At 43.2% G+C, this 16,500-nt stretch overlaps 1 protein-coding gene across 1 annotated transcript in view; it reads right to left on the bottom strand.

Moving 5' to 3' along the window:
- Positions 1–4,432, bottom strand: part of AIPL1 (aryl hydrocarbon receptor interacting protein like 1) — a 94,546-nt gene extending 90,114 nt beyond the window's left edge. The window contains exon 1 of the mRNA XM_068265962.1: positions 4,244–4,432. Coding sequence (XP_068122063.1) covers positions 4,244–4,339 — 96 coding nt within the window. The 5' untranslated portion in view covers positions 4,340–4,432. The remainder of the gene's footprint in view (positions 1–4,243) is intronic.
- Positions 4,433–16,500: the final 12,068 nt, after the last annotated feature.

Raw genomic sequence — 16,500 nt, 5'->3', positions numbered from 1 at the left:
GGTGGGGCCAAATGTACTTGAACATAGCAGTGGCATTAAATATATATTCAATAGGCAGTATTTCACATATATAAGCCCATAACCTGGCTTCTGTCTTGCCTTCGGCTGGCTGGCCTGTGCGCTGTACTCGGCTGGTGGTGATGCTGTGCTGGCCTGGCTGGTGGTGATGCTCTGCTGGCCTGGCTGGTGGTGATGCTGTGCCGGCCTGGCTGGTGGTGATGCTGTGCCGGCCTGGCTGGTGGTAATGCTGTGCCGACCTGGCTGGTGGTGATGCTGTGCCGGCCTGGCTGACGGTGATGCTGTGCTGGCCTGGCTGGAGGTGATGTTGAGCCAGCCTGGCTTTGTTAGGTGACTTGCTGGGGCTTTGCTGGGCTGGGCAATTTGCTGGGGGCATTTTGGGGGGCTTTGCTGGGCTGGAGGCTTTACTAGGCTTTGCTTGGCTGTATGCTTTGCTGGGCTGGGACCAGAAGGCTTTGCTAGGCTGGGGGGTTTGCTTTGCTGAGGGCTCTGCTTTTCTGGGCTGGGGCCCTGGGGCTTTGCTTGGCTGTAGATAGGTATCTTCCCCCAGCATAGGTTAGATAGGCAGCTTCCCCCAGTATACAGTGGCTTGCAACAGTATTCGGCCCCCTTGAAGTTTTCCACATTTTGTCATATTACTGCCACAAACATAAATCAATTATATTGGAATTTCACATGAAAGACCAATACAAAGTGGTGCACACGTGAGAAGTGGAACGAAAATCATACATGATTCCAAACATTTTTTACAAATAAATAACTGCAAAGTGGTGTGTGCATAATTATTCGGCCCCCTTTGATCTGATTGCAGTCAGTTGCCTATAGACATTGCCTGATGAGTGCTAATGACTAAATAGAGTGCACCAGTGTGTAATCTAATGTCAGTACAAATACAGCTGCTCTGTGATGGCCTCAGAGGTTGTCTAAGAGAATATTGGGAGCAACAACACCGTGAAGTCCAAAGAACACACAAGACAGGTCAGGGATCAAGTTATTGAGAAATTTAAAGCAGGCTTAGGCTACAAAAAGATTTCCAAAGCCTTGAACATTCCACGGAGCACTGTTCAAGCGATCATTGAGAGATGGAAGGAGTATGACACAACTGTAAACCATGGTATGTTTTGTCTGTGGATGGCAACCGCTGTGCTTAGATGCAACTCCATGATGGGGTGGGGGGGAGGCGCCTGTACACTGCCTGCCAAGTAAACGGGAGCAGCTGACAGGCGGTGAAGTCACTCACTTTAGCTAGAGTGCCAGTGCACATCCAGGTAAAAAAAAGTCTTTATTTCAAAAATGTAAAGGGACATCAATCCATCACAGGTTAAACCAAGCGAGAGGGGTACAAAGTACATGCTGGTGAAAAGGTCGACAGTTGTTTCACACCTGACGTCCTGACGAAGCACCACTGCGCAGGTGTGAAACAGCTGTCAACCTCTGCACTAGCATTTCCTTTGTACCTCTCTCTCTTGGCTGATGCTGTGATGGATTGATGTCATTTTGAATTTTTGGAATAAAGACAGTTTCTTTACCTGGATGTGCACTGCCACTCTCTTTTTACCTACAGTATCTACTATTAATTATTTTATTTATTTAATGTATTTATTTATTGTATTTATAAAGGGCCAACATATTACTGGCAGGTTGCACTCTGGTGAGTTTACAATCCTGGTCCTGTGTGCTTCACTCTACATATTCCTCACTGGCTTCAGCTGCCTGTGGAAAACAGGCCTAGAACAGGATGAATGCATCTACTACTGACATTCATTATCCATGTGTAGGATTAATTAGCAATGATACAAATGAAAGAAAAGACACACACACCATCTGTTGTGTATAATCTGGAATCTGGCGCGGCTAATAACACTGATGATATTCTCTGAGTCGAGAGCAACACATCAAAATACACAACAGTGTCTCATTAAATATAACTGTAATTGGTAATGTGTTATTTATGACGACATACTGTATATAAAAAAGAGTACATTCATCCACAGGAAGTTTGCTGTACTGAAATGAATGCTATATTATTACTAGAGACAAGCTGAGTTCTAGTTGTAATAATACCATTTGTTCTATGCTAATGACTAGTAATGGCCACTGCTGGGTAAAATGTAAATTTAAATTTAATTTAATTTAAATTTAGAGGAACTGTCGCAAAAAGTTGTAAAATTTAAAACACATACAAATGAGAAGTACATTTCTCCCAGAGTAAAATGAGCCATAAATTACTTTTCTCCTATGTTGCTGTCACTTATAGTAAGTAGTAGAAATCTGACCTTATCGACAGGTTTTGGGCTAGTTCATCTCTTCATTGGGGATTCTCAGCATGACCTTTATTCTTTATACAGACATTCCCTGAAAAAAGATTTATAGAAAGATGCTGGCCAGCCTCCCTGCTCACTGCACACTATTTTTGCAGTTGGATGGAGCAACTGCCATTCACTTGAGTGCTTTTAAAAATAAAGAAAACCCTGAGAACCCCCTATGAGAAGATGGGCTAGTCGGTAATGTCAGATTTCTACTATCTACTGTAAGTGACAGCAACATAGGAGAAAAGTAATTTATGGCTCATTTTACTCTGAAAGAAATATACTTCTTATTTGTATGTGTTTCAAATTTTAAGATTTCCGTGACAGTTCCTCTTTAAACAAGAAGATGCATTTTTTAAGGAAATCTCAGTTTCAGAACAATTAAGTCAAATGTCTGATCTGCATGCTTGTTCAGGGTCTATGGATAAAAGTATTTGGGCCCGTTTACACTATCGTGAAATCGCATGCGTTTACCGCATGCGAATTTACATGTGCAATACAAGTGGATGGGACTGTTTCCACCTGTCAGGATTCGTTTGCGTTTTTCTGTGCAGAAAAAATCTGCACGGCAGAGCCATCAGAATTTGCATACCACATACCGCTATGCGATTTGCATACAATGTATTTAATAGGAAATTTGCATGCGGTTTTAGTATGCGAATTTCCATGCGAATTCGCATCCACATGGAACCAATAGAAAAGCACTCAGGCACTGACATGGTTAAATTTGCATACATAGTATTCCATGCGAAATCGGATGTGAATTCGCATGAAAATTTGTATACAACTGCATGCGAATTCGCATCTGCATGCGATTCCGTGACGAATCCGCAACGCACAAGTGGAAACGGGCTTTTAGAGGTAGAGGATCAGTTGGACAGCCAGGCAATGTGCATTCTTTAAAAGGAAATAAATATGGCAGCCTACATATACCTCTCAGGTCAGTTGTTCTTTAGCCGTACATTAACCAGCAATTACAAACAATGATCAGGCCAGTAAATGCTTGTTCACACTATGAGCGTTTTCAATTTTTTATAAGCGCTGGCGATTTTAGAAATCGCTCTAAAAGTGCTTGTGCAATGATATACTGGTTAATGTATGGCTAAAGAACAACTGCCCTGAGAGGAATATGAAGGAAGCCCCAGGTAAGTCACTTTCATTTTTAACAAGTGCTCAAGGTCCCTTTATAGAGAAACCGTGACCAAGAATTGAAATGTATCCCAATCAGTAGCTGATACCCCCTTTTACATGAGAAATCTATTCCTTTTAACAAGCAGGTCATCAGGGGGCTCTGTATGGCTGATATTGTGGTAAAACCCCTCCCACAGGAAACTGTGAGGACTGTGGTTCTGGCAGTTTCCTGTCTGTGAACTTCGTTGCATTGTAAGAAATAGCTGTTGACAGCTGTTTCCAACTGCCAAAAAAGCAAGCAGCAGCTACTTCCACTGACATCACCTGCCAGCAGTAAAAATGTCACCATGTGATAAATGTCCGAATGTAAATCAGGGAGAGGAAAGATTTTACAACGGGCAAACAATGACTAAATCATTTATACATAATTATTGTAAAAATGAAGCACTTTTTTATTACATTATTTTCACCGGAGTTCCTCTTTACAGGTTATTATGCTGTTGCATATCTTTTAGAGCACAGGGAGCTCTGAGTTCAGGCTAAACGCTATAATACAGCAATGCTGCATCATTTCTGCAACAATGTACTCAAAATACAAAAGAAACTAAAGAAAAGTGGACATCTAAAGAAAAGCATAATCTGCATTTTAGGAGGTTTTAGAAAATTGTGTTGTAAAGCCATGTGCCATCTGTGCTTACAACACCAACAGCAGTACTGTTACCAGGGAAACAAAGCCATGTACAGTTATCGTCCCTTGGCAATGCTACAACACAGGAGAAACAGACCTTTGACCCAGTGATAAATCTTGGTATCTCTCCCGTTCCTCCATGAAGAATTTTCTTCTTTGCTCCTTCTATGTTCAATCCTATTGCTTCCTCCATTGTAGCTGCTATCTGTGGATGAAAATGGATTCAGACTGGGAGATTAACCTCTATATAGAGATAAGGAAGGATCTACGAAGCTGCCTTCAAAGCATAAGACCTGAGGATTGAGCAGCCTTAGAAACAGATTGCTTGCTTTAGTAAGGAATCCAAGCATACTTATATAACCAATATTTCCGCGTAACCTACATGTGACATACAAAAGCAATATGTGCACAAGCACACACAGCATACCATATTTCTCCTATTACATTATTTTTATTCTAGGGAATAACATTTTTAAAGCTTTGCGGTTTATATGCATTGTTATATAGCACAACAGCTTAAAAGTCATTTGCATTTTCTGCCAGTTTTATTTAAAAAAAAAAAAAAAAAGACTTCCATGTTTACTGTAATATTTACATTCTGATGGTTTAGATTTTATTTTACATATAATTTGTTTACATTTATTGTACCCTTAATATTAAAGGACACCTGAAGAGAGAGGATTATGGGAGCTGAGTTATTTGCTTCCTTTTGAGCAATGTAGATTGACTGGCAGTACTGCTGATCTTCTGCCACTAAAACCTCTAGCCATAAACCCTGAAGAAGCATGCAGATCGGAAGTCTCTGACTGACGTCTGACTAGATTAGCGGCAGATTGTTTTGTGATTCTCACAAGAATGTAGCTGAAGAAATCAGCAGATCTGCCAGGCAATTGGTATTGCTTAACAGGAAATACATATGGCAGCCACTATATGCTTCTTTCTTCAAGTGTACTTAAAGAGAACCTGAGACGAGGGAGGAAAAATAATTGATACTTACCTGGGGCTTCCTCCAGCCTCATGACCATCCTTGCCATCCTCCCGGGTGGCTCAGTTTTGCTGCTATCAGCCCCGATAATACTCCTTTAGTCACCTCAGTCGGGCTCTTCTGAAGGCGCCAAATGCTCTTGGGGATGTGAACATGACACGTGCATGTGCGCAGCTAGAATGTGCATGCACAGAAGAACCCAACTGACATGACTGAAAGAGGATTACCCGGGCGATATCAGGCAAACGTAGCCACCCAGGAGGATGGTGAGAGAGGCAATGGTGATCATGGGGCTGGAGGAAGCCCCAGATAAGTATCAATTCTTTATCTTCCTCGTCTCAGGTTATCTTCAAGAAAAACAAAAAGGGGGGAGGGGGCTATTTCTAAGCAACAAATGCTGCCCTGTTGCCCAATGCTGCAAATCACAGTATTTCACAATTAGAGATGGCCCAGCCTTGGAGAACTCATAGAGAAGCATATGATCAGTTTGATCAGCTGATAGATTTGTAAGCCTCTGATTTGCTGGTCATGGTCATGTGTTAAACCAGGAAGTCATTAGTGGGTGTTTAGAGGAGAGAATAGATGTAAACACTGCGCTTGGGTGGTGATCTGATGTCGGATCTGCGGGCGATCTATTGGTGTGGGTGGGTGATCAGATTGCCCGCAAGGGGCAGGTTAGGGGCTGATTGATGGGTGGCAGTGACAGGGGGTGATTGATGGGTGGCAGTGACAGGGGGTGATTGATGGGTGATTGACAGGTGATTGACAGGTGATCAGTGGGTTATTACAGGGAAGAACAGATGTAAATATTGCACTGGCCAATTGATAAGGGGGGGTCTGAGGGCAATCTGAGCGTGTAGGCGGGTGATTGGGTGCCCGCAAGGGGCAGATTAGGGTCTGATCTGATGGGTAACAGTGACAGGTGGTGATAGGGGGTGATTGATGGGTAATTAGTGGGTGTTTAGAGGAGAGAATAGATGTAAACACTGCGTTTGGGTGGTGATCTGATGTCGGATCTGCGGGCGATCTATTGGTGTGGGTGGGTGATCAGATTGCCCGCAAGGAGCAGGTTAGGGGCTGATTGATGGGTGGCAGTGACAGGGGGTGATTGATGGGTGATTGACAAGTGATTGACAGGTGATCAGGGGGGATAGATGCATACAGTACACAGGGGGGGGGGGGGTCTGGGGGAGGGGTCCGGGGAGAATCTGAGGGGTGGGGGGGTGATCAGGAGGGGGCAGTGGGCAGGGGGGAGATAAAAAAAAAATAGCGTTGACAGATAGTGACAGGGAGTGATTGATGGGTGATTAGGGGGGTGATTGGGTGCAAACAGGGGTCTGGGGGGTGGGCAGGGGGGGTTCTGAGGGGTGCTGTGGGCGATCTGGGGCAGGGGGGGAGAAATCAGTGTGCTTGGGTGCAGACTAGGGTGGCTGCAGCCTGCCCTGGTGGTCCCTCGGACACTGGGACCACCAGGGCAGGAGGCAGCCTGTATAATACACTTTGTAAACATTACAAAGTGTATTATACACTTTGTATGCGGCGATCGCGGGGTTAACATCCAGCCGGCGCTTCCGTATAGCCGGCGGGATGTTGCGGCGGGCGAGCGGTGACAGGCGCCGTCGGAGGATCGCGTCACGGATGACGCGATCGCTCCGCCCATGCCCTTAAATGGACCGCCGCCTCTGTGGGTGAGCCGGTCCTTAAGGGCTCCACTTCCCGGCCGCCTCTGTGCGTTAGGCGGTCGGGAAGTGGTTAAAGGGTACCTGAAGTGACACATGAAATTATGACATAAGCATGTGTATGTACAATGCCAATCCCACATGGGACCAGGCTGTGTTTCAGCTGAGACAATAAAACCTTTAATCATATTTTTTTAAACACAAAATAGGACTATGGGATTTAAAAAAATCCCATGTTCTAGAACTATGCATACAATTATTAATCTCAACACTTTATTTTCAGTTTAGGTCTGCTTTAAGATTTGTAACCCCTTGTTAGTGGTGGTCAGGGGTTGACCTAAGAGCTTGCACTCCTTGCTTATCGCCACCTCTTTTATGATCTTATTATAGAGAGCTGCTCTTGCCATGCTATTCACCAGAATATGTGCAATGCAACATGAATCATGAGCTCATTATATTTTAACAATAAGTTGTATGGCATTTTTTGCAATAAAATCCAAACTGGCAGTATTTAGTTTTGTAGCTATATAGAGGTAAGTATTGAAATTCCATATTAGCTGCTCTCCTATGGCTGTTATAGCAATGAAGATCCAGTATTCCTGTTTCCCAAGATGGATACTACAGTAGCAATAAAAAGTATGTGAACTCTTTGGAATTATATGGCTTTCTGCACAAACTGGTCATAAAATGTGATCTGATCTTCATCTAAGTCACAATAATAGACAATCACAGTCTGCTTAAACTAATACCACACAATGTTTCCATGTTTTTATTAAACACACCATGTAAACATTCACAGTGCAGGTGGAAAAAGCATGTGAACCATTGGATTTAATAACTGGTTGAACCTCCTTTGGCAGTAATAACTTCAACCAAACGTTTCCTGTAGTTGCAGGTCAGACGTGCACAACGGTCAGGAGTAATTTTTGACCCTTCCTCTTTACAGAACTGTTTCAGTTCAGCAATATTCTTGGGATGTCTGGTGTAAATCGCTTCTTTAAGGTCATGCCACAGCATCTCAATCGGGTTGTGGTCAGGACTCTGGCGGGGCCAGTTCAGAATCAGTACTTTCTTCTGTTGAAGCCATTCTGTGGCAGGTGCGGTGTGTCCGTGAGCACTCCCTTGTCATGCTCCCACGGCCAGGGGCTCCCGGCTACAGCCGCATGCCCAGTGCCCCCCCCTTCCCGGACCGGAGGATCTTCCAGGACCAATTACAGAAGATCCAGGGGGCGGAGGAGGATGGCGGGGAAGCGATAAGCCTGGAGGGGGCTGGAGGAAGCCCCAGGTATGTATAATTTCCCCTCCCTTTGTCTCAGGTGTACTTTAAATAAAGTACCACCCATACCAGATGCATTTACAAGATCATCAACCAAATTGTATATAATGGGAAAATGGAAAGTGTTGAAACCCTAATATGTAAGCTGTAAATATGAACTATGAAAACAAAAGTTATTAAAAAGAACATATTTTCAAAATTACAACAAACTTGGGATTTACAGAAAGAAAGTTGAGAACTTTTGACAGAGTGAAAAACAAAAGCAATAGAAATGGATTCTGATGAATGCTAAAAGCAAAGAGATTAAGCTGAGATATAGGGTTGTTGACAAGTTTCGATGTCTAGGTAGTTTTTTTTAGTACAGTATGTCAATGATTACATTTCAATGCTAAAATGATACAAAGAATTCATAAACAATTGTTTTATAGGAATCAGATATGAGAGGCTATACAATGACTGCAGGAAAGTTTCTAGCGCTGCAAACTGGCATAGTCGCTAGCACTCTCGCCTTGCAGCACTAGAGTTCTTGGCTTAAATGCCAGTCAGGGCATGAAGTTTGCATGTACTTACCTTTAGCTTGATTCACAAAGCGGTGCTAACCCAGTTAGAGACTTTGGGCCATATGCAATTCACTTTTTCATCTGAGTTTTCTCCTAGGAGATAATTTTTAATTTTCAATTTAAAATAACTTTCCAGCACTTTTCAACTAAAAAAGTACCCAAAAGAAGTTGAAAAAGTACTATCAAAATTATTATGAACATTTTCTTGCTTTCTGGTGGCTTAAAAGGCATTTTATTGGCAATTTTAAAAATGTCAACTTGGAGAAAACTAAGGAGGAAAAGTGAATTGCATATGGCCCTTTAGGCGTGATAACCATTGTACCACGCTGGTGAAAAGCCAGTTTAGGCGTGATAAGTTTAGGCGTGATAAGTTTAGGCATGATAAGTTTAGGCATGATAAGTTTAGATAAGTTTAGATCGTGCACAAAGTCCCGCACGCAAAGCAGCGCCATTAAATTCTATGCGAAGTGCACCAGACTTTGCTAGCGCAAAACTTTTAAACAGCTGTGCACTGCGGTGCTAACCCAGTTGGTGCTTAAACTTATCACGCCTAAACTTATCACACCTAAACTTATGATGCCTAAACTTATCACACATAAACTTATCATGCCTAAACTGAGTTTGGCGTGATAAAGGGCTTTTCACCAGCGTGCTAACTGTTAGCACCGCTTTGTGAATGAGGCTCATTGTGTGCATGGGATTCCTCTGGGCTTTCTGGTTTCCTCCCACAACCCAATAATATACAGTATTGACCGTAGACTATGATAGTGACATGTATATACTGTAGAGATATGAGTTGATGACTGTGACTTTGACAGAGGAGCTTCTCTGAGGGACATTGACATGACTATGGATTCTGTGAAGCAATGTTAAAGATGTGAGTGCTATATAAATACATAATGTTATACACGGGGATAGGAATCGGGTGTTTTTTCTTTCTTTGTGTTTCAACAAAACTAGTGTGTATTTTGTGCTGTGCAGGCTATATACAATACAGGTAGTCCCCGACTTACGAACGCCCGACTTACGAACGACCCACCAATACGAACGACATGGATTCTCTGTGTCCATGGGAACAAGTCAAAACAAAATTTCAAATTGGACTTTGAGAAAATCGATTTTAAAAAATTCAAAGAAAAAATGGCTTTTAAACTTGTATAAGCAGGTACAGGGGGCAGAGGTGACACAGAGGGAGACACTGGAGGCACAGAGGAGGTACAGGGGGCAGAGATGGCACAATGTTCCGACTGAAGAACAGATTCAGGTTAAGAACGAACCTACAATCCCTGTCTCGTTCGTTAACCGGGGACTACCTGTACTCACAGAAAAACAGAAAACAAAACAAAAACTCTGCTCTAAATGTGAGACTATCTGTATCTTAAATATAAGAGTCCTCTATACTGGGAGAAAACCTATTGTTTGTCCCAACATAAAAACACCAGAAAACACAAGCAACACAACAATCTGACACCTTTTTGTTTGCTCATTTTGGCACAGCATATGTTTACTAGCATAGGGCAGGTTTGGCTTGAACTAATGAATCTTTTCTTTCTCATCTGAGCACCTCTTTCAGAGAGAACAGTCAATCCTGGAGTGGATTTACTTTTTCACCTGAAATGGCAGTGCAGAGCAGAGTAAATCTGGGACCAATGTAACCATCATAAATCACTTGCTAGTGCATAACAATAATGATACAACATTTATTTACCTATTTATAAAAAAATGAATATGAAATCTCGACATTCTCTTATGCCTATTTCTAAACTTAATGAATCCTCTATAATTATTGTGTATTCATGTAGCACTATTCTGCAGCATTCTTCAACAGAAATTTACAGAGTCCAAAGTCATAACACTAACTGTCCCTCAGGGAAGCTCCCAATCAAATTGCTACACCAGTGGGGTAGCAATCAGGGATGCAGAGGTTTAGACCGCACCCTGGACCAGAAGGGCCCGCCTTCAACCACAGTATTAGCTCTTCAATGGTGCAATGCTGGTAATGATAATTCTATATACTGTATGCTTTGAATAGTGGTAATCATTAGCAAATTGTTCCTCTCCTCTGCTTACACCTCTCATACTACGGATGGCCTTTGTGGGTTTTGTTGTGCCATATGAAGAAAGTCTGGGTGGACCAATGTAAAACTTTCACTGGGCCCCAAAGGTCCTTAACTATGTCACTGCCCTTTGCTAAAGGCCTGAGCATAGTAACACACTTCTGTGCCATTGTATCTGCTTTTCTCAATCTGTAACATGGATATTTTGCTGAAAAGTGGACAGGAGCACACTAATGTGGTCAGGTCCTCAGCAAACATGCAGTGAACATGCAGATAGCATCCTGGCCTTGATTTGAACCAGAATCAGAATCACAACGGGAGTTTGTTTTTTGGCACATACGCAGTCAGCATGATTCAGTAGCACATACAATAGACATATTTGTTACGTTTCATCGATACAGTGGAGAGGGACTGGAGGGGACCGTCTGAGTGCTATGTCAAGCAGAGCTGCCACAATCCATGTGGTGCTCAGCTGCTCTGCAGCAAAGTACACCTTTCCACATGTCCTGATCCTGAAAAGTGTAGAGAGAAGAGAAAGAGAGAAAGAAGGAGCTATAGAGAGAGACAGGGAGTCCTAGCGTCTCCATGGTGGAAAAAAGCAGTACTGGCCATATGTCAACCCCTGTGGCTATGCTTGTGAATATGGCTTTAGGCTTACGGTCTGGTCCGGACCGGTGCAGATGAACAGCATGAAAAACCAAGCGTGCCAGAACTGCGGAGCAGTTGGCTGGCCAGGCTGCTTTCATGTAGGAAGTTTGAGGAAGATCCGAATTGGTTGGTGCCGCAGTCGATGCGCTAGACCAGCATCAATGGTGAAAATTAGGAGTCACTAGTGGCAGCAGGCAACAGGAGTTGTTGCCAATGTGCAGGCTCGGTGGTAGTCTGCTGATGGAGCAAGGGCTGGGGGTCACCACAACAGAGCTCCGGGAACAGTGGAGAGGAGCCCGTGTTCCAGGGTTGTCTAGGGCCCCTGGGAGAGGAGCAGAACTGACCTGTGGATGGTAGGAGCAGAGCTGACCTGTAGACGGTGGGCTCAGGCTGAGCCAGATCCAGGCTGTGTGGTTGTGCAGCAGCCAGTCACACCGATCCTGGCAGACAAGCTGCCTGCACCATTCTGCTGCCTCCATTATCCAGGTCCTAGGAGAGGAGGAGTGCCGATGTTCCTGTCCAGGTCTGACAGCGTGGCGATGGCAGTAGCCACAGCGGGGCGTGGCATCACGAAGGCCACCCATTGGTGCTTCCCAAGCGGAGAGCCGGCCAGAGCAAGCAGTGGCCTTACGCTGGTCTGATGTAGTGGGAACCGGAGGAAGCTCCCACCGTGGCCAATGGGGGGCTCTGTACAGCGGTGAGCAGCAGTGCCCAGACCTCCTTTTTCCTCCTGCACATGCAGTGCTGGCAGAGTCCTGGTCTACTTGGCATTTGCGGTGCAGTAGTCCACGTGTTGTGGATCACGTGAACACTGGGACAAGGGACCCTTGAACTGCAAGGAAAGGGTGTATCCACTATGCCACATTCCTTAGCCCTAACCCTCGCCTCCAATAACCCTAACCTTTTGCCTCCCTGAGGGGTACAATTAACCTAATTTTTCACCTAAATTTAACCATAACATTTAAAATTACCATTAATTCTATGTCCTCTCCTAACCTAATCCACGTAAACCTATCAATTAACCCTACACCAACTCTAACCTGTAGCATCATGGCTTCTCTGTTTTTATAAATGGGGAGGGGTTAAGATAAATGGCATATTTCCATATTTTCTTAAAATCCCCTTTATGCCTGATGAGCCTGCAGCTGCTGTGATACTATAAAGCCAAAGCATGCTGGCACTTATTCCTTATTGTGAAACTGCTTTAGATGGTAGTACAATTTTAGCTGGTGAAATAAGCTATTATTTTGTTAGAGACTCATTTTCTTTAATTAGTATAATTAACTCTACTGCACATAATTATTTAACCCATTTATTATCACACAATGCAACGGCAAGCTTCCCTGTGATAACAGTGGTAACAGAAGGAAAAAAACAGTCACTTGAAGAATATGTGATGTTCTCTAATGACGGGAAGATGTGTATAGCTATTAAACAGAGGTGACCAAATGCTCCAGCTGGCATTTAGCAATACAAAGCCTTGCCGCAGACAATAGCAAGTCACTGCAGACATGAATGGAGTCTATAAATGTTTGCGGCTTTGATTTACCAAGTCAAATAATGTTTCACGTAGCCTGGAAGTCCATTTTTTAATCACAGCAGAATAAGTGTAAGTTTTACAAATGTGAATTTGCCGTTTGCTGGGGGTGAAGCTAGAACTTGAAGGAATGTTGTAAGGGTGGTGGGGGAGAGTTGAACTTACCTAGGGATTGTAATAGTCCCCTGAAGACGTCCTGTGCCCGCGCAGCCAGTCACCGATGCTCCGGTCCCCACCGCCAGTTCACTTCCAGAATGTGTGTCCCAAGCAGTAAATCAGAGCTTTGCTAATCTATCAGCAGATCAAACAAATCAAAAGCTTCTCCATGAGTTCCCCGAGACATGACCGAAGCATGCACACTGATTCCGGCAAGATCAATCCGGCAAGATCAATTGGAACCCTATCGTTAATATTTATATTTGAAGCTAGTGTTTTTGTGTACATAAAAAGCAAATTTTCTCAAATAAATATTATTACAAAAGTTTACCATATGCAGCCATGCCTCTTTCCATGTCTAGCCACCCTCTTGGGCCACAAGACTCGAACAAGTGTAGCCTGTCCAGCAATCTGGCCCTGTGCATAGAAAACACACTCAACATGGTCCTTAGCTTACTTTATGAGACTGTCCAAGTTCAGGTGTGGTAAAAGAGTAATTTGTTTCTACTTTGTGCAGCTAATTACTCCGACAGCACGATGAGACGTTTCTAGGCTGCCCATATTACATGCTTGTAAAGAAGAACAACTCCAGATTAGGCCCCTTTACACGGGTGGCTGAACTGAGTGCACGTCGGGAAATTCAGCCTCCTAGCTGCCTGTAATATATTGCAGCTGAAGGGCAGCTTGACACACAATGTTGTTAATCGGCAAGTACAAATGCATCATCGCAAGACGTGCTCAGACGTGTCTCAATGCCGTGGCCTCCTCCGCACTGCTCGAGCGGAGTGCTAGCATGCGTCCAGCCGCTGCAAGGTGGCAGCTGAAAGGCAGTGAATTTAAAACTTCCAACTTCCCTGGGAAAGAGGCGTTAGTCTGGGAAATTCATAGCTGGCTAAAAACTGAAATCGAAAATATTGTTAATATTAAATTGCAAAAAAGCTTTTGTTTTTGTAACAATTTTCCAATTTTCAGTTCACTGTCATTTTTACATAAACTTACATAGTTACATAGTTACATAGTTATTTTGGTTGAAAAAAGACATACGTCCATCGAGTTCAACCAGTATAAAGTACAACACCAGCCTGCTCCCTCACATATCCCTGTTGATCCAGAGGAAGGCGAAAAAACCCTTACAAGGCATGGTCCAATTAGCCCCTAAAGGGAAAAATTCCTTCCCGACTCCAGATGGCAATCAGATAAAATCCCTGGATCAACATCATTAGGCATTACCTAGTAATTGTAGCCATGGATGTCTTTCAACTCAAGGAAAGCATCTAAGCCCCCTTTAAATGCAGGTATAGAGTTTGCCATAACGACTTCTTGTGGCAATGCATTCCACATCTTAATCACTCTTACTGTAAAGAACCCTTTCCTAAATAAATGGCTAAAACGTTTTTCCTCCATGCGCAGATCATGTCCTCTAGTCCTTTGAGAAGGCCTAGGGACAAAAAGCTCATCCGCCAAGGTATTATATTGCCCTCTGATGTATTTATACATGTTAATTAGATCCCCTCTAAGGCGTCTTTTCTCTAGACTAAATAAACCCAGTTTATCTAACCTTTCTCGATAAGTGAGACCTTCCATCCCACGCATCAATTTTGTTGCTCGTCTCTGCACCTGCTCTAAAACTGCAATATCTTTTTTGTAATGTGGTGCCCAGAACTGAATTCCATATTCCAGATGTGGCCTTACTAGAGAGTTAAACAGGGGCAATATTATGCTAGCATCTCGAGTTTTTATTTCCCTTTTAATGCATCCCAAAATTTTGTTAGCTTTAGCTGCAGCTGCTTGGCATTGAGTACGATTATTTAACTTGTTGTCAATGAGTACTCCTAAGTCCTTCTCCAAGTTTGATGTCCCCAACTGTATCCCATTTATTTTGTATGGTGCTAGACCATTAGTACGTCCAAAATGCATGACCTTACATTTGTCAACATTGAATTTCATCTGCCATGTATGTGCCCATATAGCCATCCTATCCAGATCCTGTTGCAATATGACACTATCTTCCTGAGAGTTAATGATTCTGCACAATTTTGTATCATCTGCAAAAATAGCAACATTGCTCACTACTGCATCTACTAGGTCATTAATAAATAAATTGAAGAGCACTGGACCCAGAACAGACCCCTGTGGGACCCCACTGCTAACAGTCTCCCATTTTGAGTATGATCCATTGACCACAACTCTTTGCTTTCTGTCCATTAGCCAGTTCCCTATCCATGAACACAGACTCTTCCCCAGTCCTTGCATCCTCAACTTTTGCACCAGACTTTTGTGGGGAACAGTGTCGAAGGCCTTTGCAAAGTCCCAGTATATCACATCTACAGCATTCCCAATATCCATATTAGCATTCACTACCTCATAAAAGCTGAGCATGTTAGTCAAACAGGACCTGTCTTTAGTAAACCCATGTTGATGCTGAGAAATAAGATTATTTTCTACTATGAAGTCATGTATAGTATCTCTTAGTAACCCCTCAAATAGTTTGCATACAACTGATGTTAAACTTACAGGTCTATAATTTCCTGGATCAGATTTTTTGCCCTTCTTAAATAATGGGAAAACGTGGGCTGTACGCCAATCCACTGGGACTCTGCCAGTTGCAAGAGAGTCACAAAAGATAAGATAAAGGGGTTTATCTATAACTGAACTTAATTCCCTTAGGACCCGAGGATGCATGCCATCCGGGCCAGGTGCCTTGTCTATTTTTAATTTATTTAGTCTTGCCTTCACTTCTTCCTGCGTTAAGTATTTAATATTACAGTTAGAAGATTGAGACTCTTCCGCCTCTGTAGTTTGCAACAGTGCTGTTTCTTTTGTGAAGACAGAAGCAAAGAAAGCATTTAATAACTCTGCCTTACCTTGGTCATCCACCATTGAGTTCCCATCCTCATCCTTTAGGAGTCCTATACAGTCAACCTTTCTTTTTTTAGAGTTAATGTACTTGTAAAACTTTTTTGGGTTAGATTTGATATCCTTAGCGATTTGTTTTTCAGCTTCAATCTTTGCCTGCCTAATTTCTTTTTTACAATTTTTATTGCACTCCTTATAATTGCTTTGTGCAGCCTCTGTCCCCTCCTGTTTTAAGACCTTATAGGCATTCTTTTTCCTCTTCATTTTATCTTTAACCTTTCTATTCATCCATAGAGGCCTTTTTTTATTCCTAGACATTTTGTTTCCATATGGGATATACATACTACAGTATTGATTGAGTATAAGTTTACAGAGCAACAAAACCTAGCCTGCACTCAAAGCTTCACATCAGACCCAGAGATGAACTAATGTAAAGCTGGGGCTTCCTTCTGCCCCATAAAGTCCCATGCCATCCTCCTGCGGTCTGCCATTCAACCACGGTGAGCCCTGGTAACAGTCTTAATCGATGCAGGTCTGGGTCTACTCCCCACGCGCAGACCTCCCACGCATGCACAGTAGACCCAGGCTGACATCACAGAG

Source organism: Hyperolius riggenbachi, chromosome 2 (genome assembly GCF_040937935.1).
Source record: "Hyperolius riggenbachi isolate aHypRig1 chromosome 2, aHypRig1.pri, whole genome shotgun sequence".
Taxonomy (NCBI): Eukaryota; Metazoa; Chordata; class Amphibia; order Anura; family Hyperoliidae; genus Hyperolius; species Hyperolius riggenbachi.
Note: the sequence above shows the minus strand (reverse complement) of the source record. Positions and strands in the feature narration are given on the sequence as shown.